This window comes from Eubalaena glacialis, chromosome 9 (genome assembly GCF_028564815.1).
Source record: "Eubalaena glacialis isolate mEubGla1 chromosome 9, mEubGla1.1.hap2.+ XY, whole genome shotgun sequence".
NCBI lineage: Eukaryota > Metazoa > Chordata > Mammalia > Artiodactyla > Balaenidae > Eubalaena > Eubalaena glacialis.
In genome coordinates, this window is record NC_083724.1 from 34,663,062 (window position 1) to 34,680,241 (window position 17,180).

A 17,180-nucleotide genomic window follows, 5' to 3' on the forward strand; every position below is an offset into this window, starting at 1 on the left:
AGGCCACTCTCCTTGGTTTGTAGATGGCTGTCTTCCCTGTGTCTTCACATGGTCTTCCCTCCGTGTGTGTGTGTGTGTGTGTGTGTGTGTGTGTGTATGTGTCCTAATCTCTTCTTATAAAGACACAAGTCAAATTGGAGTAGGGCCCACCTTATGACCTCATTTCACCTTTTTCTTTTAACATCTTTATTGGATTATAAAAAAATATGGAACGCTTCACGAATTTGCATGTCATCCTTGTGCAGGGGCCATGCTAATCTTCTCTGTATCATTCCAATTTTAGTATATGTGCTGCTGAAGCGAGCACTCATTTCACCTTAATTACCTCTTTAAAGGTCCTATCTCCAAATACAGTCACGTTCTGAGATACTGGGGGTTGGGACTTCAACATATGAATTTAGGGGAGATACAATTCAACCTGTAACAGGGTGAAAAAGTTGAAAAACCTGCAATACCCCTTCCAACTCTTTACCCACAAGAATGACAGTGTTCTAGTCTGTGTCCCAAGGTCACACAGTTAATCACTGGTGTTAGAATTCTAATACTGGAGTCCATATGACACCAGTGACTAAGCACTCAGGCTGAATTTTGATATGTACAGCTTTTATTGTATTCCAGCCTCCTGCACCAAAAAGTTTATAATGGCAGCTTCTATTTCCCCTTTTACCCAATAGTTATTTAGAAAATTTATTGTTTTTATTTCTAAGGGATTAGATTGTTTGGTTGTTAACTTTTTTATTATTTTCAAATATTAATGACAAGGTACTTCTGGCACAAAATCTTTTTGGAAACCAAAAATGTCTTTTTGACATGGAACATAATATAAAAAGACTAAATAATCCCTATTTAATTGACCCTACCTTATCATAGCATTCTGATCTCTGTATCTTTGTTTTCTGTGGCTGTTTTCTAGCAAATCTCACAAAGGTTAAAAGTGGTGTGTTAAAATCTCCAATTGCAATTATAGTATTTCCGAGTTTTCAATGGTGTGAATTCTACTATATAATCTTCCATCCTCTTTGTGGTTTACTGCCTTTTGCCTCGAGATCTACTTTATTGTTTTAATTATAGTTAATGTTTACTGAGCATTTACTGTGCCCCACACTCTGTGCTTACAGCTTCACACAAATTACTTTATTTAATTACCAAAATAGCTCTAGGGATATTGATAGAAGTGTATTCAGGTTTTATGGAGATTGGAATTTATATAGTATTGAAGGCTTCCTTAGAAAAAAACACAATTATGAACACAAAGTTAGACATGAAGATGGATGCTTATTCAGAATAAGAAAATAAATATAACAAATTGAGCAGCCCCTGCAGGTGAGCTTAAGCTTCATTAACTTCACCTAAATCTGCCTCCAGAGACAGATGTTCTCCTTAGTTCCATGTTTATAGATGAGAAGACTGAGACCTTGGTTGAGTAAATCACTCAAGATTGCAGTGCTGGAAATGGACTGCAGAGCCCTCGCCTTTATCCACTGCCTCTCATTGCTATCACTGAGAGTGCACCAGTGTCATGTATCAACTTGTTATGATTTCAAATCCATGTTTGGAAAGCTTGTTTTGGACAAGTTGGTTGTGATTTGAACATGCTGTGAATAAATTTTTTTTGATGAAATTGTTTTGAAGTTGGATATTAGGACTTTCTGACAGAGCTTTTGCACCTGGAGTGGACAGGAGCATTACATCATTGATACCAGGGTAATTGCAGTGGTATCCATCACATGATGGACTTTTAAATGATAAAAACCAAGAGGTTTGATCAGCAAGTCTAGGGTGTTCCATCTGGGCAAGGCTACTCTTTGCTGATCCAAATAGTTCTGCAGAGCTCTTGAGACACTTGCTCCTACCCTAGCCAGGCTACTCTTGGTCAGCAGTGGTGCTAAACTGTGCTGCAGTCTCAGGAAGAGAAGAGATATCCGTTCCTGCCCTGGCACTACCAGTCCTCACAGGCAGTGGCGCAAGCCATGTGAGGGTCCCTGGAGTAATAACCTCTGGAGCAACCTTTGCCAAAACTGGTACTGGGACCTAAGCCAGCAGCTGATACCCGACTTTTAGTTGGAAGGAATCAATCTACCGGGAACCAACTCATAGAAGGGTATACCTGAACTAAATTTGGACTTTATTGCTTTCATTCACCCCTTTGCCTGGAACAACAGTATAAATTAATATATCATTGATTTTGTTATCGAAAATTCAGTCCTTGTCCCCATTGTCGAATAAAAATAACAAGGGCAAGGTTCTGAGGATAAAGAAAAGAGAAATTTATTGATATACCAGCCAATGAGGAGGGTAGCAGACTAACATCTTGAAAACTGCTGTCCTGCCTTCTGGGGAGAAAGCAGGCATATTTAAAGGAAAATCTTGGGGCTGGGGTTAAGAGGAACAAACAAAAACAGCAAGAATGCCCGCCCACATTAATCAGTAACAAAGAATGCACAATAACAAAGAATGTAAGTTTTAGTTCCCAGCAACGGAGGGAGAAGACAGGAAAAACAGTTTCACTTAGAAATCATGCATCAGGGACTTCCCTGGTGGCGCAGTGGTTGGGAATCTGCCTGCCAGTGCAGGGAACACAGGTTCAAGCCCGGGTCTGGGAGGATCCCACATGCCACGGAGCAACTAGGCCCATGTGCCACAACTACTGAGCCTGTGCTCTAGAGCCCGCGAGCCACAACTACTGAGCCCATGTGCCACAACTACTGAAGCCCGCACGCCTAGAGCCCCCGCTTGTCACTAGAGAAAGCCCGCGTGCAGGAACAAAGACCCAATGCAGCCAAAAATAAAATAAAAATTAATTTAAAAAAAAAGAAATCATGCATCAAACAGTTTTAGCCTTGTGGCCCTGTCAGTTATAACCTTCCATATCTATGGGAGTGAGGGCAATGAAGTCATCTGGCTACTTCCTGCTGAACAGGGGCAATGTTAAAATTGAGGAGGATTAGAGGAGAGAAAGTTCTGGACTTTCACTTTAAAGAATTCTCTTGTCCCAAAAGATGCTCTAGAATCCTGCAAGATATGCAGAGAGGCTTTTTCTTTTCTCTTTCTGGCTTGACATCACCTCTTCTTGTAATAGCACCTTGAGGCCATAAGGTTGCAGTTGGCAATCAGGTTCTCAGTAGTACAGAAATGTGTCTGAAACCATGTTCAGAATGGCCATCCAGCTCATTTTGGATGCCTGAACCAGTTACTCTACTTTGATTTTTAAATGTATTCTTTTTCTTACTGGTTAAAGCAGATGTACAATGCATGTCTCTGACAGGTCACAAACAGGCTGTTCTAATCTAAGTTAAATCATGTAAAAGCCAGAATAACTTCGCCATACCTCAATATGTGAAAATTTCTTCTATAATTTCCCCTTTTTGTTTGCAAATGTTTCAATAGAAAGCACTGATGATCAAAATATTTGTCGCTTGATGCCAGGGTGGTTGCTGCCGGCCCTAGGTCCACCATGCCCCTCAGTGCTAGGCCTACTCTGTGTGTGTGTGTGTGTGTGTGTGTGTGTGTGTGCGCGTATGCCTAGTTATCCACATTGGAGGAAAACTAATCAAACATAGTGAACAAGCTCAGACGTATGCTAACGAAGAAACATTTTATAGGCTCTATGCTTTATCAGTTATACCAAATTGTCATTCAAACATTGTATATGTGCTTTTAGCAGTATACTCAAAGCAAGCAGTGATACATGTCATGAATAGTTATACTCTTGACGACAACTTCACTAAAGAATTTTCTTTCCATCCTGAACAATGGAGTTAAAAGTATGGTTAGAAGTAAAACAATAACTTTCCATTTTGATAGAAGACAAACATTTGGTAAACAGTTTAATTAAGTTAGTTGGATGGGACCTCCCTGGTGGTTCAGTGGTTAAGAATCCACCTTCCAATGCAAGGGATGAGGGTTCGATCCTGGTCGGGGAACTAAGATCCCACCTGCCGTGGGGCAACTAAGCCCATGCGCTGCAACTACTGAACCCGCGCGCCACAACTAGAGAGAAGCCTGCACACCAAAACCAGAGAGAAGCCCGCGTGCCGCAACGAAGAGCCCACACACCACAACAAAAAGATCCCGCATGCCACACTAAGACCCAACGCAGCCAAAAATAAGTAAATAAATAAATAAATATTTTTAAAATAATAATAAATAAATTAGTTGGATGGTTCTTACAGGCCTGGTCCAGATTTTTGGGTCAGCTGCCTACCACTACTGTTACCTTCTTCTCATTCTGGTATGGGTGTCATTTGTGGTCAGCAGTCTTTTCTATAGACAGTCCAATGCAGAGGCCCTTCTTAAGCGGAAAACATGAAGAGTCAATTTCCTTCAGGGACTTCCCTGGTGGTCCAGTGGCTAAGACTCCGTGCTACCAATGCAGGGGGCCCGGGTTTCATCCCTGGTCAGGGAAATAGATCCCACATGCTGCAACTAAGAGTTCACATGCCGCAACTAAAGATCCTGCATGCCACAACTAAAAGATCCCCCATGCTGAAACTAAAGATTCCGCATGCTGCAACTAAAAGATCCTGCATGTCGCAATTAAAAGATCTCACATGCTGCAACTAAAAGATCCCACATGCCGCAACTAAAAGATCCCACATGCCGCAACTAAAAGATCCCGCATGCCGCCACTAAAGATACCGCATGCCACAACTAAAAATCCTGCATGCTGCAACGAAGATCCCACATGCCACAACCAAGACCCAGTGCAGCCAAATAAATAAATAAATAAAAGAATCAATTTCTTTCAATTTTGCTGCACATACGCTAGTTAAAGAGTACCTGATAAGGGTCCTTTTGTCTAATTTGGAGACAGTCCTTTAAATGATGTCTTTTCCAGGGTGCATAATCTCCTAGTTGCAAGTCACAGGGCATCTGATCTTCATCCAAAGATAGATTACTGTGACTGGCTTTAGAAACAAGCTTAGAAGATTATTTTAATAATTCAATTAAACCTTAAAATAATGTAACATAGTAACAAGGAGCCATCTTGGACGTAGAGAATAAATACAAAACCTCAAATACAAAACTTCAATATCCAAAGGTATACTATTGAAACATAATTTTTCTCTCTAAATTATCCTCATTTCTACTAAATCTAGCCAAATTAACACATTACTGACCAGGGGATTTTTGCAGAAACTAACGCCCATGGCTGGCAATTTGTTATGTAAGTGAATATTGAAACACCCGCATCTGAGTAAATATCAGCAACTTTTTTTGCACTTAATGTATTTATTTGAAACTTTGTATACGTCTTACTAAAGCATTCTAATATTTCGTTAGAGTGTGATAGGCAGTATAGCAGGCACCTCTGTGCAGGGGAACAGAACATCTATTACAAATATACCATGTTTCATTGAGCTTTCCCCTAGAAGAACAGACTCTACACTTCCCAGCAGCATTTTTTTTTAGTCCTGTGGGTATTATTTCCTCTAGAATATGTTCTTTTATTTTACCTGATAGTCGACAAGGTGGATCTGTGCGGGGGGCTTGAAGGACCAGGTGCGGGGCTACCACTACATTCACCAGAATGGTCAGTTACCCATTCTCTAACTACTGCTAACAAAAACTGCTTGTAAGTCATTTTATTCTGTGCAATAAGGCTACAATAAATTTTAAACGCATTAAATAAACCGCAATTACTCAAATAGAAACCCACTTTCTTAAACCATTTTCGAGTTTTCCGGAGGATACTTAAGTTTGCCAGATACTGATTGGATCGATCAACTCCTTTCATATATTTATTATACTCTTATATACAAGTGGGCTTAGTTATCTGATGGCCAGTCCTCCTGCATTCCTTTCCTGTAGATGCTATGGAGGTGTCTTGAATAGTTGTCACCATGCGGACTAGCCTCTTGTCTTTCCATATAAGAAGAATCACTTCTCCCTTCCGTAAGAATGTCATTTCTCCCCTCTGTAGATTTTTAGATTTCTCCTTTAATCGGTTTAGTAGACCACGATTCTCTCTTATTTCAGATGTGAACACACTGTTGTAATAACTGTCTTGGTAAATATGGTGCCATGAACCAAGATAAGGTTGTAGGACCAACAATATTGTTTCTTGCAGTTTCTTTCCTTCACCCATGTAAATCTCAAGGCTGCATATATATCCAGTTTCACTTTCACTAACCATCCTGACTAAAATTCCATATTTTGTAAGTTTTCCAGGATTACAGGTTTTGAATCTGAGTTGTCCTCTCCACCTTATCATTGCCTCATCAAGTGATAGCTCTTTTTTGGGTATATAGATCAATTGAAATTTTGGCAGAAAATAATCCAAAAGAGGTTTAACTTTTGAAATTCTGTCTGCAGGAAGTGGAGTTTCTGAGTTATCGTTAAAGTGAAGAAATGTTATTATTTGTTCAAACCTTCTTCTCGTCATAATCTTTGGAAAGATAGGTGTTTCAAGTAAGAGATCAGTCGACCAATGTTCTTCCCAGTGTGACTTTCTTTCTTTCTTTTTTTTTTCAGAATTAAATTTTATTTCACTTTGATAGAAACCGTGAAAAAGATTTACATTTTCCCACGTTACAGCACAACATTTCAACGGAATATTTCTTGCCATAAATTAGATTTTGCTGATTTATGTAAGTGAAACAACAGTTTATATTCTTCAAGATAAAAGCAAAATGACTTAGTAAATGATTATTTAAAACTGTAAATCCAGACATAAACGTATGGCTTCATTATTAACATCCTATACTGTCCATACGAAATCATTTCCATCATCAAGTAGCACCCATTTATAAAGATGCATTCCTAACTGTGTTCTAGCCAGTTGGAATACAGCAGGAAAATTAACAGTTCAGAAATATCAGGTGTACATTTTTGCTACATATTAAACTGGGTGGTAACTACACCATATGTATTGAGTTCTGACTAACTTTTATTACCCATAAACTTGCTTTCAAATAATGTTAACCAATAATATGAAAAATCTATTTAAAATCAAATAATTGCTACTTTTATGTTTGCACAGAAACTCTCTGACAACAGTGAAAATTTCAAATAAGTTCATTGGCAGAAAAGAGTAAAGCAAATTTTTTGAATGGACTGTTCATTTCCTACAGCAGTCGGTTTCAAACATATGTGCAAAATAAGTAAACTAAAACTCTGTGCTACGAGGAGAATCATCTTAGAGCAAATCATCTTAGAAATTACAATTTGTAAGATCAGTCTTAAATATTTCAGAACATACTAGAATATGACCTAATTATTCTTTCAGTTAATTACAGAAAAATACAACCACAGAATTATTCTCGTTACCTGGACTGAAGATTCAAGTAACTCTGCCGGCCTAAATGGCAGACAAAGGTCCAGTTTAAGAAGTAGTGTAGAAACTTTGAAGAGATGTCTGGTTTCTTTCTACAAGTATGAATACGTTTTCAATGCCGTCACGTCTGTGATTCAGAATGTCAAATTACAGCACGTATTGACAGCAGATGTCTATGACAAGTAGGCAATATTTGGTCCGTTATGAAGGATATAAAAGAAGAAAGAACACATTTCTTTTCTAGAGAGGAAAAAAGAATATTAAGTAGAAATTATATTCAGGAAAGAAAAACCTGGTCCCCAAAATAAAAGGGCCATTAATTGAAGACAGCAATAGTACTCTTTATTGACACTTAGAAGCATTATCCCTATTATTAGGAATAATGTAATAACACCTTATTCTTATTATGTATTATAATCATTAAGTACGTATGAACACATATATAAAAATACACGGACTTCCCTGGTGGCGCAGTGGTTAAGAATCCGCCTGCCAATGCAGGGGACATGGGTTCAAGCCCTGGTCCGGGAAGATCCCACATGCCATGGAGCAACTAAGCCCGTGCACCACAACTACTGAGCCTGCACTCTAGAGCCCGCGAGCCACAGCTACTGAGCCCTCACACCACAGCTACTGAAATTCACACGCCTAGAGCCCAAGCTCCGCAACAAGCGAAGCCACCTCAATGAGAAGCCCGCGCGCCACAACAAAGAGTAGCCCCCGCTCACCGCAACTAGAGAAAGCTCGTGTGCAGCAATGAAGACCCAACGCAGCCAAAATTAAATAAATTAATTTTAAAAATATATATACAGATACTGCATGGTGACTAAGCAATTTGAGAATAAGTCCAGAGTCTAAGTCACAGCATGCATAAACTGTTTATGTCTTAACTGCTCATTTATACCTGAACAAGTTTTCATTAAGCATACTAATAATTTTCAAGGGATGTAATAAAAAATCTGGTTGCAGTATTTTATTATTTTGCTGAATTACATTTGGGAGAAAGAAGCTAGCTGCTTCACCTATTTTAATACTAATATATTCTGGATCATGTTACACAAATACATACACAGAAACTTAAAAGATCATAAATTTTCCATGAGGAGATTTATTTAGCCTGTGTCATTGGTGTGTATTTGTAAAACATTTTAACACTGCAAACATTAGAGGTTTCAAGATCGGACAAAGGAAAAAGCTTATACTCTACAATGATGATGCTGGTGTGTACTTCTCCACAAGGCCTCTTAGTGACATCAATCAATAGGAGTTAGGAGTTTATCAATGAACTGCTTGATATCCATCATTTCCTGTTGACATGAACTGTGTATCATGCCTCCATAGCTTTTGAAGGTTACATTGGCTGGATTTACCAATGTTTTTAGCCTTTCAGCAGTAAGAGAACCAAACATTAGGGAAACTAAAGGATCCAAATCTCCATGGCACTGAAGAATAGAAATGTCTCTATTCAAGCCACTGATAGGACCCCGTGGAAAGGAAGCCCGCAGGGGCAGCCAGCAGCTGAGAGCAGTGACGCCGGCCAGCTTCTGCTGTGTGGTCAGTGCCGTGTACAGAGATAAAGCTCCTCCCTGAGAAAATCCTCCCAAAATAATTCCGTTAGAAGGAATGCCATTCTTCACCTCTTGCCTTATCAAAGCTTTTACACTTTCTGCTGCCTGTTTAATTCCAGTTTCATCTTCCTGTGAATCTGGTGAAAGACCAATAATGTCAAACCAAGAAGGCATGGCCATGTTCATATTTAACGTTACAGGCATAACCGGTGCATGCAGGCAGATGTATTTGATGTGGGCGCTTCTGATACCTGCCAAGTCTTCTGCCCACCCATGCCCTGTATCTCCCAATCCATGAAGGAAAATCACCGCGGCGGTGGCCTTCCGGACGGCGGGCACAATGGCGGGCAGCGGGGCCGACATGTTATTGTGGCACATACACCGGCTCGACCGACCGCGCATCCTAAGTGGAAGGCGGAGCAGGCGCCGGGCTGCAGCCAAGGGGGTGCGAGCGCCAAGTCCGGCCCGCCCACAGGGGCGCCCAGTGTGACTTTCTTATTTGTGCAATCAAAATTATTAATCCAAGAAACTTCATGTTACTACTGGTTACATCACTCCACTTTAAAGCCTTATCATAATTTTTATATGATTTTTCATTCTGTTGATGATACAAGTTTGTTTGAGAAGTGACCAACTCGAAAAAGTCGTTACCAAAAATTAATGCTGTTATTTCACTAACACTTTGCGGGTTACTACATTCAATAGTTACACCTGACACACCTGTAAAGTCTTCTAATTTCTGTCAAATGCTGTCTTCAATCCACTCTTCTGTAGAAGCAAAGGAGCATTCTCCACCACTGTGAGTTTCATTTTCACTTTCTGTATCAGAATCAATCACTAAGGTTTTTTGTCTTTTTGTTGGTCTAACATTCACATCGTCTGAATCAGAACTATATTCTGAAGAACTATCACTTTCCAGGATACTAGTATATATGTCGCTCAGACAATCAGAGAAAATATCTGCATAAAATTCATCAAAAAATTCTCCTTCACCCAAAATCTCATGATGCATCATTTTTGAAAATTTTACAGTAATAAGCTTGCGTTTATAATATACACAAGGTTGGAACAAAAACCTAATGGAGCAAAATGTGAACGATAACAACAGTCATTAGTTGTATAATGAACCCTTGATCAATTTTATTTTTATTTTTTTTAATTTATTTATTTATTTATTTATTTATTTATTTGGCTGTGTCGGGTCTTCGTTGCTGCGCACGGGCTTTCTCTAGTTGCAGCGAGTGGGAGCTACTCTTCGTTGCAGTGCACAGGCTTCTCACTGCGGTGGCTTCTCTTGTTGTGGAGCACAGGCTCTAGGTGCACGGGCTTCAGTATTTGTGGCACGCAGGCTCAGGAGCTGTGGCACGTGGGCTCAGTAATTGTGGCTCGCAGGCTCTAGAGCGCAGGCTCAGTAGTTGTGGTGCACAGGCTTAGTTGTTCCGCAGCATGTGGGATCTTCCTGGACCAGGGCTCAAACCTGTGTCCCCTGCATTGGCAGGCAGATTCTTAGCCACTGCACCACCAGGGAAGTCCCAACCCTTGATCAATTTTAAGCTTTAACAACTTCACACGGTGATATTAATTGTATCACTCCCTAAAAACATATTGGTAAATCTCCGGTCAATAACGTTCGGGTAACAAAAGATGTATTAATACATCTCCAGTCAATAATGTGTTAAAGGGACTTCCCTGGTGGTCCAGTGGTTAAGACTCCACGCTGCCAATGCAAGGGGCCCAGGTTCAATCCCTGGTCAGGGAACTAGATCCCGCATGCTGCAACTAAGAGTCCACATGCTGCAACTAAAAAGATCTCGCATGCCACAACTAAAAGATCCCACGTGCCTCAACTAAAGATCGCACATGCAGCAATGAAGATCCTGCGTGCCGCAACTAAGACCCAGCACAGAGCCAAATAAATAAATAAATATATATATATTTTTTTAAGTATCTTATAAAAAATAATAATAATGTGTTAAGACTAATTTGTTCAAAATAAGTCCGGTTTCCATAAACTTGGCCTGATTATTTGCATAAGTGTAATTGCTCATATAGGCTCTCTTAAACTGGCTGGGAATTCCAGATCGAACTTTTAAAAGGCCCCTCAAGGCTAGGAAAGCCATGCTAATGGCTTGCCTTCAGATTCTGCCTGTGATATCTATAGATTTGGGTAAATTCCTCTCTTCTCCAGGTCTCCAGAATATCTTGAGATTCCTGCACCTGACAGGAGGTGACCTTCCTCATTCATCTGACAAGACTTCTGGGAACCCAAGAGTTTCCAAGCTCTGGAGGGATCAGATAGAAAGAAAAGATAAATGCTTCAACTCTACTTACAAGGGTATAATTTACCAAGTTGTTATAAATCATAATTAGCTTAAGGGGAAAGGTTTCTTTACATCTGAAAAACACAGATTAAAAGCCAGTAATATTTCAGATAAAAACCAAAAAATTACAACCATATTCATCAGTTCACTCAGCCTATGTAACTAATCCTTTTGCTAACAGTTTATGAAACCATCAGGGTTTCCATTAGAATTGTAATTTCTACCCAATTCAGCAGTATGATCTGAAAGTTATCAGAAAGCTGTACTTGTCAAAAAGTCCTTTCTATGATTCGTCTTAAAGATGAAGCAGTTTTGCAAAGCATCAGAGTAAAATAATAACTGTCTATGAATGACAAAAAACATAAAGGTGACGGTTAAAGATCTGATTACAATGCAGTTGACAAAGAAGCTTAACTGAGTGCTATGACGTACGACATTTTAAGATAATAACTAGAATTATGACTGATAACAATACCAGGACACATCCAAATTTTAGGAACTTCATCTAATTTCTAGAACATTTATTTTAATAAGATTTACCCATACAATATAACGTAAAAAGGTTTATCACCACTCACCTGACAATGTTTCCAATGTAATTTAACATACAAAATAATTCAAATTAATTTAAAATTTCTCTCTGAGATACCTCAGGGGCCCATTGAAACATCCCAAAGTTAGTTAGAGGCTAAAAGAACTTCATTTAGAATTTGATCCTTGGGAAGTTTGTCAAAAATATCAAAAAGTTTTAAAACACCTGGTCAAATAGGATCATAAGTCACTATGAAACAATACTGACTTTAACAAAAGTAACAATAAAAGATTTCAGAGTCAAATACAGAACGTTACAATAGATCACTAAAGATCACTTAAAAAGTGAAGAAACTTAGTTTGTTATCAAAAGCAGCTCAATATTCCAGGAAAAACTATTCTCTTGACAGAGAGAGAGTAAACCAAAATCCAGCCTTGTACCAGCTCACTTTTAATAACAAATTCATCTACTTAATTAAATTCAATCTAATCTTAGCCAGTTTTGACCACGCATAAAACTCTCTTCTCAAGGTTCCTTTCCCACAACCGTTCCATCACTTCCTATATCCGTATAAGTTTGTCCTCCTCTCTTTCCCCCTCATTTAGAAATAACTAGCTTCAGGTCAAAATTACTCTTTTTCCTTAACAAAAATATCTCCATTCTTCTCACCTTCTCTTACCGACAACATGTATCCTACTTTATTTACATACTGAAATGTTTCCCTTATTATTTCTAGTAGTTTTTAATTGCACATATATTACAATTTTTAACCCTTGAAATGAAAACCAAGAAGCAAGCAATTATGAACTGTTTGTCTTACCAGTATTTCCTGACTGGCAAACTTAAGAACATATTCCATAACCTCTAAAAATATACATTTTTTTCCACAGCATAATTTTTCTTCGATGTGGTAAAAGATGTGTATCTAATAAACCCAAACATCTTTAGTTTTTCTCTCATAAGAAGACAAAAGTAGGCAAACTCAGACTTGTCTAGCAGTCTGTGTCCAGTGTTTTATCTTATTAAAAAATGATCTAGACCTTCAATGAATTCTCATCATTTAACTTTCTCTTACTAGGAGCATACTAAAAATCCCCCAGTTGTGTAAAATACACCCTAGGGAACAACTACAAGATGGAAAAGAGCTCTCATTTCCCATTTTCCTTTTAGACAAAGGCTTATAGCTATAAGTTGGCCATTCGGCTAGAATTCTTCCCAAGGGACTTTCAGATGGAATTAAAACGGCACTCCCATGTTTAAAAGCAGACAAATGACTAAAGAACAACAAAGGAACCAACCCAAAATATATCAAAACGAAGGCCAACTAAACAAACAGGAACCTTTCAAAACTCAAAAGAGAACAAAAGGGAACGACTTCGCTGGGTTCCCTGGTCCCACTCAACCATGACTTCCACACCAACGGCGCCACAAATGCCTCCGAACAGGCTGGAAGATTCACAACCTTCCCCAAAAGTGTGGAATCAAGGTGGGGGGGGGGGAGGCACTTCCCCAAATGGCCAAGGTGTGGCAACTCTTCCTCAAAGAAGGTTCAAGCTACAGGAGACCACGTCCTCTTCAAGGAGAGAGACGGGAGTAAGATGGGGCTCCAGCCGCTGACAGCCCCTCACTCTCTCCCCAGGAGGCAGCACTCCCACAGGCAAGGGCTCCAAGCCCAACCCAGGGCACCCCTCTCTGCTCCGACAGCGTTAGGTGGGAGGTCGAGAGCGGGATGCACACCACAGGGGCGCCGACGTGCCTCCTGGCTGGCTCAGCCAATTTTGTTACCAAAAATTCGGTCCTAGTCCTGACGCCAAATGAGAATAACAAGGACAAGGTTTTGAGGATAAAGGAAAGAGAAATTTATTGATTGCCAGCAGATGAGAAGGGTAGCAGACTAATGTCCTGAAAACTAACGTCCTGCCTTCTGGGGAGAAAGCAGGTGTATTTAAAGGAAAGTGTTGGGGCTACGGTTAAGAGGAACAAGCAAAAACGGCAAGAAGGCCCGCCCACGTTCATCAGGAACAATGAATGCGCAGTAACAAGAATGTAAGTTTTAGTTCCCAGGAACAGAGGGACAAGACAGGAAACATTTCGCTTAGAAACCATCCATAAGTTTTAGCCTTGTGGCCCTGTTACAGTTTGGAGGATGTTATTTATTAGCTTATTAAAAGACATTATTATCCTGTATGCTACTGACTTGTGAAATACTATTATAAATGATAATTCCTGCAGTTAACCGGTGTTAAATAAATTACTGGCAAAGACAATCTCAGTCTCTGAGCATAATTTGCCCCCCAACAATGAGAATTTTAAGGACTGCAGAGGGGGAGAAGCTAAAGGGAGCGAAGATAAGAAAGGGCTAGAGGAGAACCGTGATGCCCCTAAAGAGATGGAAGGAAATGGGCTCCACAGCCCAAGTAGAGGGATGCGCCTAAGACAAAAGGGAAGGGGAGAAACTTAAGGACAAGAGGTAGAATGAGGCATGAAGTTGACCGAGCTTGTCAGGGCCTAGCTACATATTTGTTTATTTACCCAATTTACTGAGCCCAACTCCGTCCAGGCACTGGATTCCAGAAGGGCAGCAGCCGGGCCCGGGCACCCCATATAACGCGAGCAGCCAGGGAAGGAGGCGAGCGGGAGGTGGGACCGAGGGAGCAGAAGCCGCCGCGGTCAGAGCTCAGTCACGGGGGTGCTAAATTAGCCCCGCGGATAATAAGCCCCTGGCAGCGCCCACGAGCCACGCGCGCTTTGAGCGGCGCCGGAAGTAGCGTCACCGAGCCGGGCGTCCCTTTCAACTAATGGCCGCGCGGTCCGCCGTCCGACGGTGACCCGAGCGGCACCTGGGGAAAAAAGGCGGAAGGTCCATAAGGCGCGAGAAGAGACCACCCATTCACGTCATTACGCGAGTTACCAGAGCAGCGTAGTCGGGGACGGGCGTCTCTTCCAGCTTCCCTTTCGCCGGTTAACCTAGCTCAGGGTCACCACGCCTTCAACCTGAGTACCGCCTCACGCCCGAAGCTGCCCCCAGTAAAGATGGCGGATAGGCACGGAGGAAAAGCCGGAAGAAGGCGGAGTGGGAGGAGCCGGCAGGGGGCGTGTCCTGGCTGCAGAGAGGTTCGGATGGGCGTAGCCAGCAGCCCCTACTGGGCTTTCCATCAAGGAGGCGCACACACCGCAGCCAGCCGGGTCCCTCCGTCGTCTCCTGGGGGCGGGTCACCACTGGCTCCGCCCCTGTCCGGAAACTTCCCTCTTGGAAGGTGTCACCTGAGTTTCCGAGATTTGACGGGAGTTGGGCCGCCGACTTCCAGTCCCTCGGCGATGGAGAGCACCCAGGAGAAACCCGCGGAGTCTAGTTCCCCCGTCCCCGGGTCCGAAGAGCCTGCCGGCTTGGCCAGGGACCCCGACGTGTTGCCTCCCAAGGAGTCGGAAGGCTGCGCCCGGCCCCTGGAGACGACCCCCAAGAAACTCTGTGGATATTTAAGTAAGTTTGGCGGCAAAGGGCCCATCCGGGGCTGGAAATCCCGCTGGTTCTTCTACGACGAGAGGAAATGCCACCTGTATTATTCGCGGACCGCGCAGGATGCAAATCCCTTGGACAGTATCGACCTCTCCAGTGCAGTCTTTGACTGCAAGGCGGACGCCGAGGAGGGGACTTTCGAAATCAAGACTCCCAGCCGGATTATTACCTTGAAGGTAAATGGAGCAGTTTTTTCCTTTTCAGCTGGGATGAGATCCCAGGGCACAGCAGGGCGCAGGTGGGTGGTCACAGTAAACTTACGATCATCACCGACCCTGATCAGCCCAGTGAACCCTGGGTGCCCAGGGTTTTGTACTTTCCAAAGCACATTCACACCCACTTCCTCATTGGGTTCCCACAACAAAGCCCGGGATGATGGACCCATATTATGGATCAAGAAACTGAGTCACAAAGAGATGAAGTGACTGGTCCGAGGTCACACAACTAAAAAGTGGTGTAGCCCACACTTGGAATCCCATAGCTTTTCTACCTCTCAGTACTGTGTCAAAACTTTTACTTTTAGGTGTGGCTAACAATGCTGTTACCTTAACTTTCTTACTTGGGGCTGAAGTATAGTCAAGATATGAGCTTTGCCATCCTCTCTCAAGGCCCGGATCCTGAATTACTTTTCTTGATGTTGTGGCCAAAGGGAGTGAATGCTGAGAAAACGTTGGCAGAGATTGGGAGATAAATACTTAGGTTTCACTGATCAACCTAGATTGTTCATTGATGCACGTCTAAATCTGTTTCCTCATCAGTAGGTTTTGTTTTATTATCATATTTAACCGAGAAAGCCTGAAGCAGTGCAAAGGCCATGTGCTTTGAAATCAGACAGGCTTGGATTCAAATTCTACATCAGCTACTTACTAGCTGTGTGTCTCTGGGCAAGTTAACCTCTTAGTACCTAGATAGTTTGTGAGATTTATAACAGGGTGTGTAAGCACCTGGCACATCACAGGCACCTACAAGTTCCTGAATTAATCTCAGTGCCTAGAATACAACCTGGCACCTAGTGGGTCCTCAATAAATATTTGTTGAATGAACACACATAGTGATAGAACCAAGGTCAGAAAGTTCATGTCATGTCAAGAGGAAGTGCCCTAGAACTTAACTGGAAAGACAGGTGTGGGCTAAGAGTTCTAGAATTCACAATCATCAGAGGAGAGTGTGCCAGAAGACTGCCTCCTCCCTGGCCCCCTACCCTGTCTTCCCACACCTCCACCCCTACTTCCAGCCAACTGGGCATCTCTTGAGCCCCCTGGATATAGCCCACAGCTTTAGTTCCACTTTACTGTCTGGGCCAGGCTAGTGACCAGGCTGGGGGGTGGGGGGGATCAGCAAAAATAATGCAAATTAGAAATTCCAGGCCAGGAGGGCAGGCATTTTAGGGTTACATGGCTTATGGGTCATGTGTCTGCTCCCACACATTGAATGCTGTCTACAGGGTCGCTAACACGTGCCTTTTACTATTCCATTGATCCGTGTGTGTGCCTGGCACTGTGCTAGGCACTGGGGTGTGGCGCAAAATCAGACCTGCCCCCTGGGGCTCAAACCACTTAAGGTCTTGTGAGAGACCGACAGGGAGACTGGCATGCGCAATAAAATGTTCTGTAGGGACAGTATGATAAGTCTATACCAGAAACGTGCCGAGACAGGAAGGGTCTGTTCCACTGAGTAGGTGGGGCTCTCCAGAGAGGCCCTCATGGGCCAGAGTGGGGGTGGGGTGGGAAGGGGGCGACCACACCTTGACGCTTGAAAGAGAAAATCGGTTTTCTACAAGCAGACAGAGGGAGAAGGATATTCCAGGCCAAGAGAGCCGCATGAGTAAACATAGGAAAACATGGTACAGCCTGGAATGTCCAGGCAAATCCCAGGAGCCTTGGGTATAGAGGGGCCCACAAGATGGAGTGGAAGAGCAGAGGCCCAGGGGCAGGGCATTTGTGAGGCCAGGGAGCTTGGATTTTGT

At 42.2% G+C, this 17,180-nt stretch overlaps 2 protein-coding genes and 1 non-coding gene across 6 annotated transcripts in view; 1 reads left to right on the top strand and 2 right to left on the bottom strand.

Moving 5' to 3' along the window:
* Positions 1 to 200: 200 nt before the first annotated feature.
* On the bottom strand, positions 201 to 307 carry LOC133098473 (U6 spliceosomal RNA). Its single transcript, XR_009702174.1, has one exon. It is a non-coding gene; the product is annotated as a U6 spliceosomal RNA (small nuclear RNA).
* An 8,154-nt stretch (positions 308 to 8,461) lies between these two features.
* On the bottom strand, positions 8,462 to 9,353 carry LOC133098329 (acyl-protein thioesterase 1-like). The gene has a single exon (XM_061201104.1). The coding sequence runs from the start codon at positions 9,244 to 9,246 to the stop codon at positions 8,530 to 8,532; it is 717 nt and encodes a 238-aa protein (XP_061057087.1). The 5' UTR covers positions 9,247 to 9,353; the 3' UTR covers positions 8,462 to 8,529.
* A 5,377-nt stretch (positions 9,354 to 14,730) lies between these two features.
* Positions 14,731 to 17,180, top strand: part of TBC1D2 (TBC1 domain family member 2) — a 41,692-nt gene continuing 39,242 nt past the window's right edge. Inside the window, exon 1 of one of the 4 annotated variants that reach the window (XM_061201106.1) lies at positions 14,731 to 15,390. In XM_061201106.1, the coding sequence (XP_061057089.1) occupies positions 14,731 to 15,390 (660 nt within the window). The remainder of the gene's footprint in view (positions 15,391 to 17,180) is intronic. The other 3 variants (XM_061201107.1, XM_061201108.1, XM_061201109.1) reach the window with 3 other exon arrangements.